The sequence below is a fragment of the Leucoraja erinacea genome, unplaced genomic scaffold (assembly GCF_028641065.1).
Source record: "Leucoraja erinacea ecotype New England unplaced genomic scaffold, Leri_hhj_1 Leri_300S, whole genome shotgun sequence".
Taxonomy (NCBI): domain Eukaryota; kingdom Metazoa; phylum Chordata; class Chondrichthyes; order Rajiformes; family Rajidae; genus Leucoraja; species Leucoraja erinaceus.
Genome location: NW_026576201.1, coordinates 16,112 through 33,572, shown reverse-complemented (window position 1 = coordinate 33,572; position 17,461 = coordinate 16,112). Strand labels below are relative to the sequence as shown.

At 44.0% G+C, this 17,461-nt stretch overlaps 1 protein-coding gene across 1 annotated transcript in view; it reads left to right on the top strand.

Annotated features, from left to right (window-relative positions):
• Positions 1-17,461, top strand: part of LOC129693452 (ribosomal protein S6 kinase alpha-2-like) — a 104,164-nt gene that overhangs the window by 73,345 nt on the left and 13,358 nt on the right. The window contains exons 11-12 of the mRNA XM_055630267.1: positions 1,744-1,846; positions 11,586-11,716. Coding sequence (XP_055486242.1) covers positions 1,744-1,846; positions 11,586-11,716 — 234 coding nt within the window. The remainder of the gene's footprint in view (positions 1-1,743; positions 1,847-11,585; positions 11,717-17,461) is intronic.

Sequence of the window (17,461 nt, the reverse complement as noted above, 5' to 3'; positions counted from 1 at the left end):
AAAATTCTTAAGGGGTTGGACAGGCTAGATGCAGGAAGATTGTTTCCGATGTTGGGGAAGTCCAGGACAAGGGGTCACAGCTTAAGGATAAGGGGGAAATCCTTTAAAACCGAGATGAGGAGAACTTTTTTCACACAGAGAGTGGTGAATCTCTGGAACTCTCTGCCACAGAGGGTAGTTGAGGCCAGTTCATTGGCTATATTTAAGAGGGAATTAGATGTGGCCCTTGTGGCCAAGGGGATCAGAGGGTATGGAGAGAAGGCAGGTACGGGATACTGAGTTGGATGATCAGCCATGATCATATTAAATGGCGGTGCAGGCTCGAAGGGCCGAATGGCCTACTCCTGCACCTAATTTCTATGTTTCTATGTTTCTATGTTTCAAGGATTTAGTCCTCGATGGTCACTTTAATAGATAACCGTGGATCAGAAGGTAACCTATACGCACCCACGAGCTCTCCAAAAGACACTCAATACCGTCGAAAAACAGTGTCTTGACTAATAGTTTATTTATTGTAGTAGTACAAACAGTAAGATAAATCATAAAAGCTTCTTCTTGTATAAGTACATTTCAATCATACTCGTGCATGGTCGAAAACTATGTCTCTCCCTCGATCTTCATAGAACTAAACTAAACCCCTTGGGAGTCTGTGCCAGAATCTCAGCCGCAAACACGCCTCCCACCCACATAACTACAGGCAGATAAAATTTAAAGGTAACTGGTTATAGTTATAACATACAGAGTTAAGCTAAATGGCTACGACACAATGTTTTAAGGCAGTGGGACAGTTTTATGGGTAGAAAAGTTTAAAAGGGATGTGGGCCAAATGCAGAAAGATGGGACCAGCTAAGGTTAGTACGAGGATGTTGCCAGGACTAGAGGGTGTGAGCTATAGGGAGAGGTTGAGCAGGCTGGGTCTCTATTCCACGGAGCGCAGGAGGATGAGGGGTGATCTTATAGAGATGTATAATATCATGAGAGGAATAGATCGGTAGATGCACAGAGTCTCTTGCCCTGAGTAGGTCAATCGAGGACCAGAGGACATAGGTTTATGGTGAAGGGGGAAAGATTTAATAGGAATCGGAGGGGTCATTATTTCACACAAAGGGTGGTGGGTGTATGGAACAAGCTGCCAGAGGAGGTAGTTGAGGCAGTGACTATCCCATTGTTTAAGAAATAGTTGGACAGGTACATGGATAGGACAGGTTTGGAGGGATATGGACCAAGTGCAGGCAGGTGGGACTAGTGTAGCTGGGACATGTTGGCCGGTGTGGGCAAGTTGGGCCGAAGAGCCTGTTTCCACACTGTATCACTCTATGACACTGTCAGCAAGGATGAGTTGCCTGAAGTGCCTGTTTCCTTATTGTATAAGACAATAAAATGATTGCAGTGGAATAAATAAACTCCCAATAAAATGTGTTTTGTTAGATTTGATAATATTTGACTCTATACTAATATAGTACCAAACACATTCCTGCACTAGATTAACAGAAAATACTCAATATAATAAATATCAAAAGAGGTTGAGGTTATACCAAACTTTCCATGAAACATATTTTTAGTTTCCTCCATGCAGTGTCCAATAGTTTTAAACACCATGTATTTTACAGAGCAATTACTGTGCTAATAAAGGCATGCATTCCAAATTAATGAAAAGGCATTCATAATTGTATCCAAAAACGGTTGAAACTAAAATTCATCCTATTTATCCCTGAGTGACCAAAATATGTTATTTACCAACAGAAGTTATACAGGAAGGAAATTAAACCACCATTTAAACCAGCTGTAGGAAGACCAGAAGATACATTCCACTTTGATCCTGAATTCACGTCAAGGACACCAACAGGTTAGTGATATTTTTGTTTTAAGTCTCGGACTTGCTCTGCTGAAATTCACCCATTAACCATCAAGGTGGTAATCTTGACTTAATATCAAAATGTATAATGGGTGTTAATGAATCTGCCGCTCTTATATATAATGGGGATAAATGTTCCCCACTACGGGTGCTGTCTGTACGGAGTTTGTACGTTCTCCCCGTGACCTGCGTGGGTTTTCTTCCGAGATCTTCGGTTTCCTCCCGCGCTCCAGAGATGTACAGGTTTGTAGGTTATTTGGCTTGTTATACATGTAAAATTGTCCCTAGTGTGTGTCGGATAGTGTTAATGTGCGGGAATCGCTGCTCGTTGCGGACTCAGTGGACCAAAGGGCTGTATCGCTAAATATAAATGTTTTTCACCCTGCCGTAGGGAGAATGTCATTAGGCTAAAAAGAGTTCAGAGAAGATTTATGAGGATATTGCCAGAACTCGAGGGGCTGCACATGGAGACAGGTTGGGCCGTCTCGGACCTTATTCCTTGGGGGAGCGCAGGAGACTGAGGGGAGATTTTATAGTGTATACAATTATGAGGGGGACAGATAGGGTAAATGCACAGAATCTTTGACCCTGGATTGAGGAATTGAGGATGTAAGTTTAAGGTGAGAAGAGCAAGATGTACCACAAACCTGAGGGGCAACATTTTGTGGATAGATGGAATAAGATGCCGTAGACTGCTACAATAACAGCATTTCAATAACACTTGGACGGGTACATGCATAGGAAAGGTTTAGAGGGCCATAGGCCAAATGTAGGCAAATGGGTCTACCCTAAATGGAGCAGCTTGGTCAGCATGGACCAAATTGGTCCAAAGCACCTGTTTCCGCACTGTGACCCCATGACTTTATGACTCTTTTGACTATATAATGAAATTACTTGTTCGTATGAAGTTCATAGTAAACGATATATGCTAATGATGAATACAACAACAAATAGACACAACACAAATAAATATAGAAACTAGCCCAAAATGCCAACATGGTTAGCCTGGACAGGGTAGGCCAAATGGTCTTGTTTTTATGTTATTTAGCTGAATGATTCTATGAATGCAAAATAGCAGAAAGGTGCAAAGATTGCAGAGCAATCTGAAGTGGTGCAAAAAATACTAATGTAGAATGATGGAAATAACCAAATAAAGTCGAGCTGAGAGTAAGATCTCTAGGCAGTGAGGGTGAATGCGGTGACTGGTGCAGGTGTCTGATAGCAATGGACAAGAAGCTATTCTACAATCTAGATACCCTGGTCCTTGCAGGTTTTAATGTGTGACTTCTTCCTATGTATCCCCACATTGGACAAGCTTTAACCATATAACCATATAACAGACCTAACAGCACGGAAACAGGCCATCTCGGCCCTACAAGTCCGTGCCGAACAACTTTTTTCCCTTAGTCCCACCTGCCTGCACATACCATAACCCTCCATTCCCTTCTCATCCATATGCCTATCCAATTTATTTTTAAATGATACCAATGAACATGCCTCCAACACTTCCACTGGGAGCTCATTCCACACCGCTACCACTCTCTGAGTAAAGAAGTTCCCCCTCATGTTACCCCTAAACTTCTGTCCCTTAATTCTGAAGACATGTCCTCTTGTTTGAATCTTCCCTATTCTCAGAGGGAAAAGCTTGTCCACATCAACTCTGTCTATCCCTCTCATCATTTTAAAGACCTCTATCAAGTCCCCCCTTAACCTTCTGCGCTCCAAAGAATAAAGCCCTAACTTGTTCAACCTTTCTCTGTAACTTAGTTGCTGAAACCCAGGCAACATTCTAGTAAATCTCCTCTGTACTCTCTCTATTTTGTTGACATCCTTCCTATAATTAGGCGACCAAAATTGTACACCATACTCCAGATTTGGTCTCACCTATGCCTTGTACAATTTTGTTACATTACATCCCAGCTTCCATACTCAATGCTCTGATTTATAAAGGCTAGCATACCAAAAGCTTTCTTTACCACCCTATCTATATGAGATTCCACCTTCAAGGAACTATGCACGGTTATTCCCAGATCCCTCTGTTTAACTGAATTCTTCAATTCCCTACCATTTACCATGTACGTCCTATTTTGATTTGTCCTGCCAAGGTGTAGCACCTCACATTTATCAGCATTAAACTCCATCTGCCATCTTTCAGCCCATTTTTCCAAATGGCCTAAATCATTCTGTAGACTTTGGAAATCCTCTTCATTATCCACAACACCCCCTATCTTGGTATCATCTGCATACTTACTAATCCAATTTACCACACCTTCATCCAGATCATTGATGTACATGACAAACAACAAAGGACCCAACACAGATCCCTGAGGCACCCCACTAGTCACCTGCTTCCAAGACATAGACACAAATGTGATATAGACACAAAATGCTGGAGTCACTCAACGGGACAGGCAGCATCTCTGGAGAGAAGGAATGGGTGATGTTACAGGTAGAGACCCTTCTTCAGACTGATCAATATTGACATCTTGTATGAGGGAATTGTGTCTAATATCGGTACCCTGAATCTGGCTTTATTTGTGGCCCGGTTTAGATGGGCACAGACACAAAGAAAACATTATGTTGATCAGTGATGACTCACCCGAACGTCAGGTTATTGAAGGCCTTAACAGTGTACACTGAGAAACACACTGAGAGTATCCAAAATGCTTCAAAGATTCACAGTACCTACGGCATAGAAGTATAAAGTCATAGTCTTACTGCATGGAAACGGGCCTTTCGGCCCAACTTCCCAACCTCGGCCAACATGTTCCATCTACACTAGTCGCTCCTGCCTGTGTTGAGCTCCTCTCCTATCCATGTACCTGTCTAAATGTCCAAATGTTTGCATTTTCATATTATCATGACAATGGTTACATGTAGATTCTACAGTCATTGTTGATCAATGTCTCTGTGACCTTTTGGCTTTGTCTTTCCCCGGAGTTATCTTTAACCCCTTATGCTCACTATTACTTTGCATACCATTCTTCCCGTGTGTATAACACCTCAGTCTAAAGGTGCGTCTCGCACCGAAACCCAATGAATTTAGCAGCATCAACATTCAAGAAGAATTTGGGACGGTAATTGCCAAGGCCATAAGCATCTGGATGAATTTTGAGGGGCATATGTCCCAGAGATTGTAGCATTTCACTGACTCTGTCAGGCATTCCTTCACATTGATCAGTGAATAGGCAAGTGAGACCCAGCCAAACTGCAAGGCTATAGTATTTCCTTGTTACAATGCCCTCTGCCCAGGTGAAAGCTTGTGGGATATCCAGCCATCTCCACAATTATAAACAGGGTGGTGAATCTGTGGAATTCTTTGCCACAGAAGGCTGTGGAAGCCAAGTTAAGGCAGAGATAGATAGATTCTTGATTAGAACGGGCATCAGTGGTTATGGTGAGAAGGCAGGAGAATGGGGTTGGGAGGGAGAGATAGATCAACCATGATACAATGGTGGAGTAGACTAGGTGGGCCAAGTGGCCTAATTCTGCTCCTATTACTATGAAGTTATGAACCTCTGAAAATATGTAATCATCAGGATGCATAACCAGGTTACCTGAACACCTGATAAACAGTACATTTCAAAAGAAATGTTTAAGAAGGAACTGCAGAAGCTGGAAAATCGAAGGTAGACAAAAATGCTGGAGAAGCTCAGTGGGTGAGGCCTATTTCTGAAGAAGGGTTTCGACCCGAAACGTTGCCTATTTCCTGCGCTCCATAGATGCTGCCTCACCCGCTGAGTTTCTCCAGAACTTTTGTCTACCTTCCATTTCAATAAAAAGTTGTTAATTATGCAGCAATTAACAAAAGTCTTGATCGTGTAGTGGAATTATGATAAATATAAGTTCACTGGATGAAGGAAGGTATTTATATTGTAAAACCATAACACGTGCAAAACTTTCTGGAATTTAGGGAACTACTAAATGTTCAGAGGGTTATTGCAATTGGACAGGAAAGTGACATTGAGTTCACGATCAGATAAGTCATGATTTCAGTGAATGGTGGAGCAGGCTAGAGTTGCCTTATGACATTCCCTGCCCTGGTTTTTTATTTTATTTCAGAATGCCTGGCTCATTGTGGACGGCACGGTGGCGCAGCGGTAGAGTTGCAGCCTTGCAGCACCGGAGACCCGGGTTCGATCCCGACTACGGGTGCTGTCTGTACGGACCTGCATGGGTTTTCTCCGAGATCTTTGGATCCTCCCACATTCCAAAGACATACAAGTTTGTAGGTTAATTGGCTTGGAATAGGTGTAAAATGTCCCTAGTGCATGTATGATAGTGTTAGTGTGCGGATATCCCAGGTTGGTGCAGACTTGGTGGGTCAAAGGACCTGTTTCCATGCTGTATCTCTAAAATAAAACTAAACTAAACGAAACCAATAAAAGTGCAGATGGTAATAAGTATGTTTGTGCCAATTTAATGCTAATCCTGGTGTGAACATTGTTGAACTATATAGCATGATAAAGGAGTATCTTTGTTGTGTGTGATTGCAGTTCAGTAATTGACGCCTAGTTCTTTTATGCCAAAAATGAATCTCAGCAATTTAAATTTATTCATAAGATTTGCGTGGAGATCTAACTGAAATTTTACACTTGGCCTCTTCTGCCTGTGGAGCTGAATTGAAGATAATTACACCTCCTCGAATCTATCCCTCATATGCTGAATTAGTCATTGTTTTCACCAAATTAGTGGCATACATGCTAGGCTGTAGAACTGCTCTCAGTTTAATTCTTTAATATTTTAGTTTGGGGTTATAGCACAGACACAGGCCCTTCGGCCCACCGAGTCCGCACTGACCACCGATCCCCACTCACTTACACTACCCTACGCACACCAGGGACAATTTACTTTTATACCAAGCCAATTAACCTACAAACCCGTACGTCTTTGGAGTGTGGGAGGAAACCGAAGATCTTAGTAAAAACGACGCAGGACATGGGGAGAACGTACAAACTCCGTACAGACAGCACCCGCAGTTGGGATCGAATATATGATATATTGAAGATATTATAATACAGCAAAAACTGAAATATTGGACACACTCAGTGGGCTAAGCGATGTTCAAGAGGTAGAAACATCTTTGATATTTCAGGTCAGCTGAAGAAGGGTGTTGATCCAAAACGTTGCCTCTCCATGTTCTCCTGAGACCCGCTGAGCTACTCCAGCAGGGCATCTTTTCAACAAAACTGGAATAGTGCAAAAACAAGTGTTCCTTAAGTTGTACAAAGAGGGAGGGTGAAGACAATTGAGGAAATGTCTGTGTAAAACTGCAGGCCAAATTGTTACGATGGAAAATTACTTTATAAACCAACAGTCAGAGAAGGAAAACAAAGGAAACAAATTGAAACAGAAAGTATAGCCGCATCTGTGGAGAAAAGGATCTAATAGAAAGGGATTGGACTGGGTGAGATGCAGGAAAAATGTTCCAGATGTTGGTGGAGTCCAGAACCAGGGGTCACTGTTTAAGAATAAGAGGTGGGCCATTTAGGACTGAGATGAGGAAAATCTTTTTCACCCAGAGAGTTTTGAATCTGGGCAATTCTCTGCCACAGAAGGCAGTGGAGGCCAATTCACTGGATGTATTCAATAGAGAGTTGGATATAGCTCTTAGGGCTAATGAGGTCAAGGCATATGGGGAGAAAGCAGGAACGGGGTACAGATTCTGGATGAACAGCCATGATCATATTGTATGGCGGTGCTGGCTCAAAGTGCTGAATGGCCTACTCCTACACCTGTTTTCTATGTTTCCATGAAATAAAAGGTTGGTTTATTGAAATGGTTAAATTGAATCAGACTGAAGACAGGTTCCGTTCCTGAAGCTTTCATTGGACATTGGAGCATTGAAGAAGGCCAGAACAGAGAGGACAGAATGGGAATGGGATGGAGATATGACAGTCAATAAGAAGCTCATTGTTGACCTTCTGGTCTGAATCGAGATACTCTGGGTATCATGCCACCATCTCTAGAATTGTTCCTGTGGAATGGGCAGCAGACATGAAGCTACTTTTTAAGTTTATGTTAGATGAGTTTAGAGATACAGAGTGGAAACAGGCCCGTAGGCCCACCAAGTCCACACCGATCAACGACCCCCCTGCACATTAACACTATCCTACACACACACAAGACAATTTACACTTATTTCAAGCCAATTAACCTACAAACCTGTACGTCTTTGGAGTGGGGGAGGAAACCAAATATGGTGGAGAAAACCCACGCAGGTCACGGGGAGAACGTACAAACAGACAGCACCCGTAGTAGGGATCGAACCCAGGTCTCTGGCACTGTAAGCGCTGTAAGGCAGCAACTCTACCGTTGCGCCACTGCTCCTCCCTTACTGCTTCATAAAAGTGGGCTAGTAATGACGGACCAGATAGCACCAAGGGTTTGTGTGCTTTTTTTGGTCAGCTCACCTATAAAGGATGGACTTCCTTTAAGAAACTGGTGTATAATCAGCCCTTTTGCTACAAACAACCGATTCTAACAGCCCTTGCTATTTTCCTTATCTTTTATTGTCCAGCAAATCATCCTCGTGACAGCTCCCAAAACATAACTTACAGTTACTTTGGACTAAGGTTTCCTCTCCCTTTGCCCTGACATTACCGAGTCAATGTGGGGTTCATTAATTCATGTGATAGGAGCTGAATTAGGCCATCAAATCTACTCTGCCATTCAATCATGGCTGATCTATCTCTCCCCCCTAGCCCCATTCTCCTGTCTTCTCCCCATAACCCGTCACACCCGTACTAATCAAGAATCGATCAATGTCTGCCATAAAAATGCTCTTCAAGGGAGATGCTAAATGCATTTCGTTGTCTCTGTACTGTACACTGACAATGACAATTAAAATTGAATCTGAATCTGAATCTGAATCTGAAAAATATCCATTGACTTGGCCTCCGTAACCTTCTGTGGCAGTGAATTCCACAGATTCACCACCCTCTGACTAAAGAAATTCCTCCCTGCCTCCTTCCTAAACTAATGTCCTTTAATTCTGAGGCGCCTAAACGCTCCCACTAGTGGAAACATCCTCTCCACATCCACTCTATCCAGTCTTTTAGCAAACTTTTCTCTAGTCCACTTTCCTACTTAATTTATCTTACAACAATCTAAAATATTGGCAATCTCTCAAAGTTTATTTACAGCATAATCAAAAGTAAACACTCCTTCAGTGATAGATTACCTTTGAGATACTAGATTGTTAAACTAGGATTGCAAATTCAAGGAGAGCTGGACAGTTTAATTGGAAAGTGGCCAAAATGTGGTTGGGATCATGTTGCACAATTAATCCATTTGGCCCAGTGGAAGTAAACACATTAAATTTATTCTGCTGTTTGTTGTTATCATTCCTGTGTTTAGCCAGCCGGGACCATTTCTTGCCTTAGCACATAATTATGAATAATCAGCATTGATTCAAGCTAGAGACGCAAGGAACTGCAGATGCTGGCATCTTGAACAAAACATAAAGTGCTGGAGTAACTGACCAGGTCAGTCAGCATCAGTTGAGGAATTGGATAAATTATGTTTCGGGTCGAGTCGGTATGAATGGAAAATTGCCCCTCGTGTGTAGGATAGTGTTAGCGTATGGGATCGCTGGTCGGCGCGGACACGTGGGACTCGAAACGTCACATGTCCATGTCCTTCACAGATGCTGCCTGACTGGCTGAATTACTCCAGCATTTTGTGTTGTAAACCGTTCAAGCTAACCTGAATTGCTCAAAGACTGCCATTAGCAAGGAGACACCTTATGGTTGCAGCAAATAGTGAAAGCAATTCTGGAGGTTATCATGACTGGGTAGCGGAATGATGGCCCGACACAGCAATGTATGTAATCTGTAGTTTTGGATTGCTGCACTAGAGGTCTTGATAGAAACATAGAAAGTAGGTGCACGAGTAAGCCCTTCGAGCCTGCACCACCATTCAATACCGCTGATCACTCTAAATCAGTACCCCCTTCCTGCTTTTTCCCCATATCCCTTGATTCCGTTAGCCCTAAGAGCTATATCCCTCTCAGTGAATTGGCCTCCAATGCCTTCTGTGGCAGAGAATTCCACAGATTCACAACTCTCTGATGGAGGGAATAGAAAGATTCCTGTACACTGTTACCTTGCTTAGTATTCAAGAAGTGTTTCCAGGAGAGGGCATATGAGTGGAAACAGATATCACAGCAATATATTTAGAGAGAGAGAGATGCATGATTAACATGGCTGCTATGTCAGACATTTGCCTTGAACTCGGTGCTGCTTTAGCTGAAACTTACCACAAGTCTTTGACCTCCCTTCTGCTGTGTGCTGTTGTCCAGGAACACTGCTTGAATCCCACGATGACGCATTATACAGAGGCAATAGACAATAGGTGCAGGAGTAGGCTATTTGGCCCTTTGAGCCACAACCATTCACTGTGATCATGGCTGATCATCTACATTCAGTACCCTGTTCCTGCCTTCTCACCATATCCCCTGACTGCTATCTTTAAGAGCCCTATCTAGCTCTCTCTTGAAAGTATCCAGAGAACTGGCCTACACCGCCCTCTGAGGCAGAGAATTCCACAGACCCACAACCCACCATTCGAAATGGCTTACCCCTTATTCTTAAACTGTGGGCCCTGGTTCTGGACTCCCACAACATCGGGAACATGTTTCCTGCCTCCCGCGTGTCCAAACCCTTAATAATCTTATATGTTTCAATAAGATACCCTCTCATCCTTCTAAACCCCAGAGTATACAAGCCCAGCCACTCCATTCTCTCAGCATATGACAGTCCCGCCATCCCGGGAATTAACCTTGTAAACCTACGTTGCACTCCCTCAATAGCAAGAATGTCCTTTCTCAAATTAGTCGACTAAAACTGCACACGATATTCCAGGTGTGGTCTCACTAGGGCCCTATACATTTGCAGAAGGACCTCTTTGATCCTATACTCAACCTCTTGTTATAAAGGCCAACATGCCATTCTCTTTCTTCACTGCCTAGTGTACCTGCATGCTTACTTTCATTGAATGATGAACCAGGACCCCCAGATCCCGTTGTACTTCCCCTTTTCCCAACTTGACGCCATTTAGATAGTAATCTGCCTTCCTGTTTTTGCTACCAAAGTGGATAACCTCACAATTACCCACAGTAAACTGCATCTGCCATGCATCCGCCCACTCACCCAACCTGTCCACCCTGCATTCCCATAGCATCATCCTCACAATTCACACTGCCACCCTGCTTTGTGTCATCTGCAAATTTACTAATGTTAATTTGAATCCCTTCATCTAAATCATTGATGTATATTGTAAATAGCTGAGCCCTTTGGTTTCCATTTGCATTTAAACAATGCATGATCAGTCAGAAAAACATATTGGTGTGGTCCAGGACTACAAACTGACCTTCATTAGTACTTTGCTGAACAGGACAACATGGTGCCCAGTTCATCAGAGCCATATTTTATGGAGTAGCTCAGTGGGACTGATGACATCTCTGGATAAAAGGAATGCGTGATGTTTTGGGTCGAGGCCTTTCTTCAGACTGTGAGACTCAGATTTATCAGACTCTGAAGAAGGGTCTGGACCTGAACAATCACCCATTCCTTCTCTCCAGATGCTGCCTGTCCCGCTGAGTTACTCCACCATTTTGTGTCTATCTTCATTGTAAACCAGCATCTGCAGTTGCTTCCTACACAGAGCCATACTTTATGTTCTGTATCAACTACTGACTTTGATCTCATGGTTTTGTTTCTCTTTACAGATTCACCTGGTGTCCCACCAAGTGCCAATGCACATCAGCTTTTCAGAGGCTTCAGCTTTGTTGCCACCAACCTTGGCCAAGAGCAAACTCAGGCTAATTCTCGACAGCTGATTGATCATTCAATGGTGCAGGTCAGAGAGCTCTCAGTGAAAATCTTAAAGCCACACTCATCGTTTTATGCAATTCTGCCATGTTCAGCAGAATGGTCCAGGTCAAACAGCAATTGAATGCTACCTGAGGCCACCAGTTGGGATATAACCATATAACCATATAACAATTACAGCACGGAAACAGGCCATCTCGACCCTTCTAGTCCGTGCCGAACACGTATTCTCCCCTAGTCCCATCTACCTGCACTCAGACCATAACCCTCCATACCTTTCCCATCCATATAACTATCCAATTTATTTTTAAATGATAAAAACGAACCTGCTTCCACCACCTTCACTGGAAGCTCATTCCACACAGCCACCACTCTCTGAGTAAAGAAGTTCCCCCTCATGTTACCCCTAAACTTCTGTCCCTTAATTTTCAAGTCATGTCCCCTTGTTTGAATCTTCCCTACTCTAAGTGGGGAAAAGCTTATCCACGTCAACTCTGTCTATCCCTCTCATCATTTTAAAGACCTCTATCAAGTTCCCCCTTAACCTTCTGCGCTCCAAAGAATAAAGCCCTAACTTGTTCACTAAAGCCCTAACTTGCTGGATCTAATGCAAAGCCTGCTCTTTACAATGACGAAACTCACATTTATGTGGAAATGCATATTGCATGCACTAATTCCAAAACATTCTTGTCCATTTTGCCATACAAACGTTATGCCGAATACAGTATTGAGACTTAAATAAGTAGCCCAGCCAATTATACATGGTGATATCATATGTAGATGAAAAGTCACGCATACTTTTGGAATTCTATACCAAATATTAACAAAGATGTTCTAGACAAGGCTGCCTGAAGGATTGGGCAGGCACCAGGGGTATGTTATTCTTCCCATAAAATGAGTTAAAAATATATACTTAATGGGCTTGCTCACAACTATTATCCTCGTAATGTGACATGTTCATATTGACCTATAAAAATTGCCAAATTTACATTCCTGCACAGAGTATTGGATGCAAAAATCGATAACAAATTTAACTTTCTCAAAACTGAGCTAGTCAGCTTTTAGTCCTGAAATTAATCACAAAACGATTTGAAATGGAATGATATTGGATCCAGCATATCGTAAGGTGGCATCATCAACAAAAATACAGTAAGACCTCACTATAATGGACCATGGGGGGTGGGTGGGGGATGGTGTCCGTTATTGCCGATTGTCCATTATAACGGAGTAAAGCATTATCGTTGTATGTGTTTGAAACAAAGAACTGCAGATGATAGTTAATGCATGAAAGGACACAAAGTGCTGGAGTAACTCAGCAGGTCAGGCAGCATCACTGGACAACACGGATAGGTTACATCTTCTTTAGACTGATTGACTCCGCTGAGTTACTCTGGCATTTTGTGTCGTTTCATCTTAATACTAGGAGCCAATGCTGCTGGTCTGCGCCAGTGAGCCATTCCTGATGAGCTCCAGCAGGGTTGGGTGGGAGGGCTGTTGTTGCCCCAGGGCACACCGCATTTCTCAGGCCACTGCCAATGAGAAGACGCACTCGGTCTCCATGGGGCTCCCTCCCCTCTCACCAGCTGCCGCTTCCAAGGAAGAGTAGACACAAAATGCTGGAACAACTCAGTGGGTCAGGCAGCATCTCTGGAGGGAAGGAATGGGTGATGTTTCAGGTCGAGACCCGATCTTCTTCAGAGGTGGAGTATGTCGGCGACCCTGGGGGGGAAGGAGGCGGTGGCGGTGGAGGGGGCAGTGGGGGAGAGAGAGTGGCCAAGGTTGCAGAGTGATGGGGGAAGGATGAGGCAGGGGGCAGAGGAACGGGGAGCAGACAAAGCAATTGAATGGAAGAAGTGGCTTTTAGCGAGGCATGAGGAAGCCCGTGGGAACCGAGCACGTCCTGTATGAAGCAGCAGACCGAAGAAAACTTTGTCCCCAGAGGCTACAACATGAGCCACAACGATAGCCACATCAACCAGACAGTACGGTGGGTGAGGACGGAATCGATGGAGTTGGAAGCTGGGTCTGTAAGCAGAGGGGAGACGGTCCAAACCAAGGGTGGCATCGGAAGGTACAAGATACAAGATACAAGATACATTTAATTGTCATTTGGCCCCTTGAGGTACAATAGAAATGCCGTTTCTGCAGCCATACATTACAAACAAATAGACCCAAGACACAACAACACAACATAATTTACATAAACATCCATCACATCATTGTGATGGAAGGCCAAAAACACTTATCTCTCCACTGCACTCTCCCCCCCCACGATGTCAGAGTCAAAGTCAAAGCCCTCGGCTGGCGATGGCGATTGTCCCGCGGCCATTAAAGCCACGCCGGGTGATGCGAGGTCGCACACCGGGTCTTGCTGTTAGAGCCCCCGGCGTGCGCTCGCAGAGTCCCGAGGCCATTCCAAGCCGCGCGGGGTGGTGCTGTAAAGGCCCCGCTCCAGGAGCTCTTCAACCCCGCAACTCGGGCGGGGGAAGTCGCCGTTGCGAGAGCCCTGAAAAGCGGTCTCCCTCCAGGGAGCCGCGGGCTCCCGGTGCCACCGTCCACAGACCTGCCGTTGGAGCCTCCGACTCTCCGGTAGCAGCAGCAGCAGCAGCAGCAGCATCAGCGCTCCTCCACCGCTCCACCCGCTCCGGACTCGGCCAGCCCCGCGACGGCGACGGTGAGTCGTAGCACCAGAGTCCCCGGCTTCTTCCTGTTGGAGGCCGCTCCTCGTTGCGGCCCCAACGACAACGGAAACCCGACGAAAAAGGTCGGGTCTCCAGTGCAGGGAGAGATTTAAAAAGTTTCCCCCCCCCCACACACACACCCCAACAAAAAATAACAAAAACTACATTAAAACACAGACAAAAAATAATAAACCGCGGACAGACTGCAGAGGCCGCTGCTGACGAGAGTCGCGCCGCCCACTATAATCAAAATCCGTTATAAAGGGGTCCGTTAAAAGAAGTGTTTACTGTATTAATGTTCATAGTTAATCTGTTTAGTAGCTAAGGTATTGACAACACATCTTTGCAAAAATGATGAATACTTGTGTGGTAATGTTTAAATGACAGTAGAAATGAAACATTTTAATAATGCTGTCTTTCCTGAAACTGCGTTTAACGGAGCTACAGGTTGCATATTAAACAGACCATCCACTGCTGACAGTTCATTATAGTAGCTGAGAGTCAAAGATCAACTCCATTATATTAAACAATAATGTTACCTTTACATCACCAGCTTTAGCATTGATCCCTCGAAATACAGATGTTGAGGTGCTCTAATTTATAGCATGTCCTACACTTTTCATTTCTTTAGATTGTGAAATTGGCAATATCTTTCCCAAGAAACTCTTGGGTTATTGTTTGCTGTTATTAAACTCTAAAATAAGCTTTCATTTTAAAATGCAATCAGCAATACATAACTATATCAATTCTTTAAAACAGCAAAATTCCATTGAGGCCTGACCATCAAGCACTCATCGTACACAAATTTCAGATCTTGTCTTATCCCTGTCAACTCCTTAATTGAAGATAGACACACAAAGCTGGAGTAACTCAGCGGGACAGGCAGCATCTCTGGAGTGAAGGAATGGGTGGCGTTTCGGGTCGAGACCCTTCTTCAGACTGATGTCAGGGGAGTGGGCAGTACAGGGTAAAATGTAGTCGGAGACGGTAAGACTGGTCGGTGAACTGGGAAGGGGATGGAGAGAGGGGGAAAGCAAGGGCTACTTGAAGTTAGAGAAGTTAATGTTCATACCGCTGGGGTGTAAGCTATCCAAGTGGAATATGAGGTGCTCTGTTCCTCCAATTTGCTCTGGGCCTCACTCTGACAATGGATGAGGCCCAGGACAGAAAGGTCCATGTGGGAATGGGAGGGGGAGCTAATGTGTTGAGCTACCGGATGATCGGGTAAGTTTAGGCGGACTGAGCGGAGGTGTTCAGCAAAACGATCACCGAGCTTGCGCTTGGTCTCGCCGAAATATAGGATCCCACGCCTGGAACAGCGGATACAGTAGATGCGGTTGGAGGAGGTGCAAGTGAATCTCTGCCTTAATTGAACTTAGTTGAACATAGTTGAACTCCTTAGTTGAGTTCAGTTTAGTTTATTGTCACGTGTACTGAGGTACAGTGAAAAACTTTCATTGAGGGCTAACCTGTCAGCGGAAAGACAATACATGATTATAATCGAGCCATCCACAGTGTTCAAGTTCAAGTTCAAGTTCAAGTGAGTTTATTGTCATGTGTCCCTGATAGGACAATGAAATGATTGCTTTGCTCCAGCACAACAGAACATGGCAGGCATTGGCTACAAAACACATGAATAAATAAACTGATAAAAGTGCAAATGACAGATAATGGGTTATTAATGTTCAGAGTTTTGCCCGAGCCAGGTTTAATAGCCTGATGGCTGTGGGGAAGTAGCTATACCTGAACCTGGTCGTTGCACCAACTCCTCACAGATTCTCCTGTTGTACACATCCACTAGCACAATTTACAGTCACCAATTAACCCACCAACCAAAGTTCAAATCACCACTGTAATTGTTCAATAATTTCAGCATCGGCTGGAAATGGAAAACTACATTGTAGTCAAGTGTTATTATATTCAAGTACCCTCTGTATTCAGTACTTCATATATCATCCAACTATACTTGCTGTTGTTGGCGGAGACTTAGAAGAATTGTTAGGCTGGCACGGTGGCGCAGCAGTAGAGTTGATGCCTTACTGCGCTTTCAGCACCATAGACCAGGGTTTGATCCCGACTATGGGTGCTGTCTGCACTGTGTTTGTACCTTCTCCCCGTGACCCCGTAGGTTTTCTCCGAGACCTTTGGTTTCCTCCCACACTCCAAAGACGCACAAGTTTGCAGGTAAATTGGCTTGGTATAAATGTAAAATTGTGTCTATGTGTGTAGGATAGCGTTAATGTGCAGGGATTGCTGGTTGGCGTGGACTCTGTGCGTGGAATGGCATGTTTCCGCGCTGTATCTTTAAACTAAACTAAACTACTGAATGTTTCCCCTCAGTTCTGTTTGCTAAGCATTGTAACATGTACAGACATATAGCAAGAAAACAGGACCTTTTGCCCAACTTGCCCATGCTGACCAAAATGTCCACCTTCAGTAGTCCCACCTTCCCGCGTTTGGCCCATATTGATCTAAACCTTTCCCACCCATGTTACTTATAGCTACATATGTTATCTGTGTTACGTCACAAACTATTAACATTACAAGCATCCCCTTCAGGCAATAAATAGAGCAAAGGAAGAGACGTGTATGTAAACCATCAACCAGTTAGACAGCATTGAAATGAGAGAAACAGTATTAGTCTTTCAGATGTACAAACCTTCGATAGGAATGCAGAAAACCAATTTAGCAGTTGTACTATGTCACCGTGCCATTTGCCAGTTAGAAACATGGAAACATAGAAAATAGGAGCAGGAGTAGGCCATTCAGCCCTTCGAGCCAGCACCGCCATGAAATATGATCATGGCTAATCATCCAGAATCAGTACCCCATTCCTGCTTTCATGATTCCGTTAGCCCGAAGAGCTCTTATCTCTTGAAAACAATTGCATTAAGCCAGTGTATCACTGCTGTGGGAGCCGCTGAGAGGAGGAGCAGCACGGAAGATTTCAATAGCAGCTGCTGATGAGACCCCAGGTTAGGTTCACTGTTGAGTGAGCGTCTGAGATTAAAAAACCAGCCATCAGCATCCGAGAGTAACTGCTCTAATGGTGCATCAAAGGACGCAGGCAAAAGATCTATTGGGAGTGACCT